The 7500-nt window shown below is 42.0% G+C and overlaps 2 protein-coding genes across 2 annotated transcripts in view; both read right to left on the minus strand.

Moving 5' to 3' along the window:
- Nucleotides 1-1757, minus strand: part of srpk1b (SRSF protein kinase 1b) — a 43115-nt gene extending 41358 nt beyond the window's left edge. The window contains exons 1-2 of the mRNA XM_061218889.1: nt 1612-1757; nt 911-965 (exon numbers count right to left, since the gene is read on the minus strand). Of these exons, the coding sequence (XP_061074873.1) occupies nt 911-965; nt 1612-1624 (68 nt within the window). The 5' untranslated portion in view covers nt 1625-1757. The remainder of the gene's footprint in view (nt 1-910; nt 966-1611) is intronic.
- Nucleotides 1758-3984: 2227 nt separating this feature from the next.
- LOC133109532 (mitogen-activated protein kinase 14A-like) overlaps nt 3985-7500 on the minus strand; it is a 24136-nt gene continuing 20620 nt past the window's right edge. The window contains exon 12 of the mRNA XM_061218875.1: nt 3985-6660. Within this exon, the coding sequence (XP_061074859.1) occupies nt 6593-6660 (68 nt within the window). The 3' untranslated portion in view covers nt 3985-6592. The remainder of the gene's footprint in view (nt 6661-7500) is intronic.

Here is a 7500-nt window from a genome sequence, read left to right on the forward strand (position 1 = left end):
CATTCACACACTACCTGCACATTTTAATTTTATTTTCAAAGGGTCAGATCTGCAATTCGATCAGTTATAGCTAGACAAAACAGTTGGTCGGCAATAAATGCTTCGCTGCAAACATTTGCTTGCACATGAATTCATCTTCTGAACATCAGGGTCACACTTTAGGGCCCAAATGCAATTCTAATTCCTGCAAATGTCATACAATTTTCCTGTGATTCCATATTGCAAGGCTGTCAGCATTATTCAACATCAAGGTACTGGTGCAATTGTCAGTACAAAATAAATGATAAGCCGCTACTTAACAGGCCAAACAGTTTCAACAATGGAACAACTATTTTCAGCCCCAAAAACCTTCCAGACAAAAATAGACATTTCAGAATATACCAGCAATGATCAAGATAGCATCTTCCCTTTTTCGGCCATAATGCACCAATCAAAACACACGTCAGTGTTGACACAATGTAGGCCCACACCGCAGACACAAAACAATCTTGCTAATCGCAGGTGCCAAGGTTTTAAAACCGTTTTGGGCGTGTCTTCGGTTATCTAACTTCGCCAGGAGCAGCCCACCGACCGCATTCGTGCGTGTTTCCAGTTTACAAAGTTACCTGTACAATCGGATGCACCTGAATGACCGGAGTCACGACCTGGATGTGTCCGGTCCTGACCTGAATGCCCGGAGACATTTTATCGCTTGATCATGTATTACCGACAAGATTTCTAGAAAACGGTCTTTGCTGTGCAAGAAAAGTCCCGTAGTCCAACGCGACTCCTCGGCTCTCACACTTGGTTCGGGCATTAACTAACGGTTCACATAGGAACGCCTAGCCACCCGGTTTAATTTCAATGCCGCAAGCTAGCGCCACTTCACAAGCAATTTCCTCTGCATGGGAGTGCATTGTCAGCTACTCACTTTTTGTTGGCTTTTTTCGCCTTGGTTCGCTTCTTCCTCGCCTGAAGCGCGAGCACTGCAATGGGACGATAATAGAGATCATATTTGTAGAACATTTCCACTCCTGCGAAGCAATGTTCGAGTCAACTTCAGTAATTTAACTAAATAACATGATGCATAGCCAGCAAGGTACACGAACCGGGCGACCTACCAAGATAGTTAAGATTCATTTTCCACAACAGTCGGATGGTTCTTATGATAATGACAGTTGGTCATACTTGTCAAAATAAAACATTCCCACACAGTGACGTTATGACAAAGGTTGGCCGCTATGCAACGAACAGGAAATGTTTCATTAAAAAAGTTGCAGTAGGGTACAATGCTTCTCAGTAAGTTGGGAAGCAGTTTAACAAAACACCAGAAAATTACGCGTTTAGGGAACTTTGAAACTGACCCAACGTCGAGAACCACTTAATAATAAAATAAGCCCATCGTTTATTAAAAAAAATCGATGAAATCCCTCGCTGGATAGCCAGCACATGTATCGCTCGCTGGTGAACTGTGCTAGCAAGCTATATTAGCAAAGCATATGCATTTCTTCAGGCGCTTTATACAACTATATCGCGCCAAATGCAAACATGAATAGAGTAAGATACTACGATAGCGCTGTGCAATCTAATCCACATCAGTAGCCATTGGCTGTCCTAGCCATCTTAGATTACCTTTCCTCTCCATGTTGGACCGGCAACTCCGGACAGCGGCTCGCCAAGGAAGGTTCACATGCGCATGCGCAGCTCAGGAAACAACAAACAAAACTATCGCTCCGTGACAATCAGAAACCCGCCCGTTCACATCACATGCACCTCTCCTGCGACCAAAGGTCGGTCGCTGATTTTGTAGTAGGCTACCGACTACGTAATCATACCAGTTTTGCCAAATCCAGACAAAAAGTTTTTAAATGCGATTTACAGTTCAGAATATTTTTTGTCTCAACTCAATATAATACAATGGAATAACTGTCACACCAAATGAAAGAATGCAGTGTCAGGCACATTAATTCATTACATCTTCATATGCTATAGACCAGGGGTGTCAAACTGAATCCCTAAGGGGCCGCAGTATCTGCTGGTTTTTGAGGTTTCCTTTCAATCAGCTGTCAATTAAGACCTCCAGAACAAGGAGTGAGCCAATCAATGACTTAAATGCACCACGGGTTCTGAGAACAACCCGAAAACCAGCAGACACTGCGGCCCTCCAGGACTGGAGTTTGACACCTGTGCTATAGACCGTTAGGTAGAGGGAGTGCACTTGTGACAACTCCCAAGTTTTCACACTACGTGAGGTAAGTTGTCACCAACTTTTGGTTGATTATTGATTTTTTTCAACAAATAACACAACCAAGTCTTTGAGAATATTGTTTTTCATTATTATTTCAAATTCAAAACCACATTTAACACCATCAAAGGACCAGCAGGGCTGATCTGGGAGGGGAGGGCAGGTTTGCCCTCCAGTGCAGGCACTGGTACCCGTCAGTGAATCACTGGAGATCCGAGACAAACTTTGATTCAGATCCACACATAACTTGCTTGGTTTTGGGTACATTTGATCTTCAGACTGATGTAGTCCAGAGATATGCTCGCTGCTCTGAACTATTATTTGTACAGATAATAATCTATTTGCAATAACATTCATACTGTTATAAGAAACCCTGTTGCTGACTACACAGTATCACAGTGATTTTTGAGCAAATTCTGCATTTATAGTGAGGCACACGTGTGCTAATTAAGGCTACATCTCAAGGTCAGCTTCATACAGGACTGCAGCTGAAGTATCACAAGACACTTTATTCTCTCCTCCACTCAGTACAACAATATAATTTTCAATATTGGTACCTAAAACGTTTTATTCCATAAAATTTGGTGCTACTTTTTTTTTAACCTTCGAAGGTGAAAAATAAAAATATGATCTTTTATGATCAGATTAGTGAGACTTTGACCACAACATGTACAGCAAGTTGCCCTCAGAACACAAAGTCAAACAAAATGGCTATTCATCGTTCAGATGATGACATCGCAAAATGGAATATGCGAGTCTTTGATACATCTTCTTTATCTTTAGGTATCATGGGGTTTTATTAATATGATTGTAAACTATCAGCAGTCTTTTTTCTCCACTGTATGCCCCTAAAAATCGAGTATGGTCAACGCGCTGAAGAAAAGTTTCGAATAACCAAGAGAACACACAGCGTGCGAGTGGTCTGATGTCGCCACCTAGTGTTCTTTCTACGTATTTTTACATTCATATTTTTCTAGATTATCCATCAGTGAACATCTGCGGTTTCACCCAAAAGTTGACTTCCTCTCCAAAGTATCTCAAGTTCAGTACTAGCTTTACTGATTATTGCACACGAATTACTGATTAATGACAAATATTGCAGTTTGGACTAAAACGCTCAGAAACTGTAAACATTCATACTGCCGGATTGTCACCGTATTAGATTCCTTCGAAATAATTCACAAGAACCGATTATTCTAGACCCACAGACCGGCAAATCAACGCGTTTCCATGCAATGTGTGAGGATGCGATTTACTTTAATCTTCGTTCTTGTTCTTTGGTTGATGGGGCTAACTTTTTTTCCTTGCCTTGAGAAATACAGCAGCTTCCGCGTGTTATTTGCATTGTGCCATTGTGTATGTGCATAAATCAACAATGATAATCATGATGCTCAATGTTCAAAATAGGCCTTCTTGAATTCAAAAAAAGTGTAAGTAAATGGGATGACTTCAATAGTCAAAAATAAATGTTTTCATAGAAAAAAACGGCGTTTGGTACGATATGCACGGTCGACGAAAGTTTCCTGGTGGCAACTATGCAGGACCAACACAACCGTCACAATTAAACGCGAATAGCCTGGCTTTCACGGGACCAAGATCTGCTCTGGCTTTCACAGATTGTTTGATTCAACAATTTACAAGGCATTTATTCATAACAAAATAACTGGCCCCAGCAGTGACACCCAAACAGCACGAGGCCATTTAAACCCGAGGGCCAGGGCTGCATTTAAATTGTCCAAAATAAAAACTGTAAAAGCAGCTTTGAAAAATAATAGTTTTTATTACTTTATTTTTTGTTTTTGTTTTTTACACAGTGGTATTTACAGGGACTTCAGCCTGCGCTCTGTTAAAATGAGAATTGGTAACGCATGTAAAATCACGTCTGGTTCTCCTGCAATAATGAAAGAGTACATCTTAAAGGGAAAAACAAATCATTCAACATACACTACACATTTCCTTTTGCCGCACCAGGTTATAAATACCATTACCTTTTTTTCCATTTTTACAAGACATTACAATGTGTGGTTTCAACATTACCCTTCGAACGCTTGTAAACATGCACAGACACAAAAACATCCCCCCACACACGTCATGTCATGCTCGATACAGATATTGCTTTATGAAATCAAGTAATACTATATCACCATGGACACACAGTCACCAGGACAACGCAATAAAACCCAATACATTTATGTACATCCCGAAGTCATTTTAATTTTCATAAAACATTCTCCTTGTTATGAGCTTGGGGATCTGAGTGCCTCATTATACATTACCTTGCTGAAAAAATCCAGCAAAGTCAAGCTGGGATTTTAGGATGCTTTAAAATGCGTTCTTCACACTTCTAGCTGGTCATAGCTGGTCTGTTGCTGCCTGGTCATAGCTGGTCAATGACTGGTCAACCTGGTTAAACCGGTAGAGTAAGCCGGTCAAACTGGTGGACTAGATGACTATAGGATGCTCACTGGGTGAACCAACCAGGTAAAAGCAGCGAGAAGCGTCAGAAACACAGCTTGGTCAGCTTAGGCTGGTGCAAGCTGGAATTTTCGGCAAGGTAAGGAGAAGTATTTTGACACCTCGTCGAGAGTAACAGACCGTGGCTCAGTTAGCATTACCACTTTTTTGAGCAGGCGTCAGGACAAGCGCCCATCTCCGGATCCGGAAAAATCTCGAAAGCCAGAGTCCCTCAAAGTCGGAGGAAACATGGCCCTTTTTTCGCCACCTAGAGGAGTTGTACATTACTGCAGCTTTCAATCCCACAAGAGAGAAAAAAAAAGCCCTTTTCCCTTTGTTCCCTTCCTCGTGCAGACTTGTTAAATGTGCCTCAAATTACTTTTACAAAGAGGCAGAAACAATCAACTATAGCTGGTCAAATGCAAAACGTTTACTGCCATGATGACTCCAAGTGTAGTTTCTATGTTGCAGTGCCATTCCCAACATGCAAGTAGACCAAGACGAGCTTGTGTGTATGAAAAATGTGAAAACTAGGAGTCGCAGTTAACGGATATCAAAAATCAAGGTTTGATCCGCTACCCATGTTTGCATTTTAACAGGTCAAATGGGAGTGTGTGTTCAAACTTGCCAACTATACAGACTGACTCAGAGTACTTCCTGCTCTGTACTTCCTGTTTAGATCTCCACCTGTAAATGAGCTGTAAATAAATACAGGTACAGGTGAATCAAATCCATCACTGAATGACTGTAACTGTAGCCTGATTGGCTGGAGCCACCCAAATGGTTTTGACTGGAAGTTTCTTTTTTGTTATGTTTTTATTAGGGAAAATGCATTCTTGGCTCACACCAATGTATGATATGTAACAGCAGAGTTTGGGGTAAAGCGCGATATGTAAATGGTTAAATGGAATGGGTCTTGTGTACAAGTCACGTGAAGATGAGGAATAGATTTCGATTTTAGTTTTGTTAATGACGCCAATGTTGCCTTGGTTCAGAATGTTACTCGCCAAATCTGTGCTCTCACTAGTAAATGTGGGGGGGGGGGGGTCCCGAAGTTTGTGCTCTTGTGCTGCTAGTGTTTAAAAAGCCACGGTGTAGTGGCAGACTGCATCACAGATTAACCAAGGCTGTGGCATTTTACCGCAGAAACACACATCTTCCGTGCGATGGCACCCAGGTATAACCGCGTCTGGGATCGGATTTGTGGAGAGGCCAACATGCACCGAAGGCTAGTCAATGTTAAAACATAAATTCACATTTTTCCTGCCTCCCAAGATGCATTGCAGCAGAGGGCAGTGTGCACGTTTTTGTCTGCATAGCTGGAACTTTCACACAAAAATGCTATTTTAAAACAACTCACAGTCTATTCACTGATCGGCAACATTCTCTTTTATGAACTCCATAACTGGAGAAGGAAAAACATTTATCTTCTCGTTTTGGAAAAATCCATATGAAGGAAAACGTCAAAAGAGCAACATGACATTTAAAAAATAACTGCCAGCAAATGATGGAATTGTGGGAATTGTTTGACCCGATTGCCTGTATTTCCCGTGTGAATACTGAAATGCATTTTCCCCCAGCAATAAAACAAGATGAAATAAAAAATGAAATAAATTGGAACAACCAGCAACAACATTCGGCCTGTAAATTTAAGAATCTGTAAAAACACAGAACATAAAACACCTTTCCCCCCCCCGTTTTCCATTGCTAAAGTTCTTGTCCCAGTTTCTGAGACAGAAGCGAAGTTGTTTTACCCACAACACCCTGCTGTAAAGTGGGGGGGGGGGGGGGGGGGGGCACGAGTCCGCAGACACCGCCCCCCTCAGTGAGTGGCAGCAGGCACTTGTAAAAAGGTCAAAGGTCCAGAGGCATGAGGCCTCAGCGCCCCAGGGGCTGATGGGAAGGGGGTGGGGCTCATGACTCCATCTCATCTCCGTCAAACACCGGGGGGTCAAAGGTCATCACCTCCTCATAGGTCAGTCCTGAAGGGAGGGGTCAACAAATACATAATTGTTTCGGTTTTAAACCCTTTTTTTTCGTTTTACTGGCAATTTAATGCATCTCCTGTTGCTAGCTGCTCTGTGCTAACTGCAGCAGTGTTGTTAGCCTGATAAATGTAATTCAATGCGTCATGTTGTTAGCAAACACACTATTCAGAGCGGCTAAACTAATCTCATGTTGTTAGCCACTCTATGCTAGCTGCAGTAATGTAATGCAATGTGTCACTGTGTTAGCCGCTCTATGCTAGCTGCAGTAATGTAATGCAATGTGTCACTGTGTTAGCCGCTCTATGCTAGCTGCAGTAATGTAATGCAATATGTCACTGTGTTAGCCGCTCTATGCTAGCTGCAGTAATGTAATGTAATGTGTCATGGTGTTAGCCGCTCTAGGCTAGCTGCAGTAATGTAATGTAATGCGTCATGGTGTTAGCTGCTCTAGGCTAGCTGCAGTAATGTAATGTAATGTGTCACTGTGTTAGCCACTCTATGCTAGCTGTAGTAATGTAATGTAATGTGTCATGGTGTTAGCCACTCTATGCTAGCTGCAGTAATGTAATGTAATGCGTCATGGTGTTAGCTGCTCTAGGCTAGCTGCAGTAATGTAATGTGTCACTGTGTTAGCCACTCTATGCTAGCTGCAGTAATGTAATGCAATGTGTCACTGTGTTAGCTGCTCTAGGCTAGCTGCAGTAATGTAATGTAATGTGTCACTGTGTTAGCCACTCTATGCTAGCTGCAGTAATGTAATGTAATGTGTCATGGTGTTAGCTGCTCTAGGCTAGCTGCAGTAATGTAATGCAATGTGTCACTGTGTTAGCCACT

This window comes from Conger conger, chromosome 14 (genome assembly GCF_963514075.1).
Source record: "Conger conger chromosome 14, fConCon1.1, whole genome shotgun sequence".
NCBI lineage: Eukaryota > Metazoa > Chordata > Actinopteri > Anguilliformes > Congridae > Conger > Conger conger.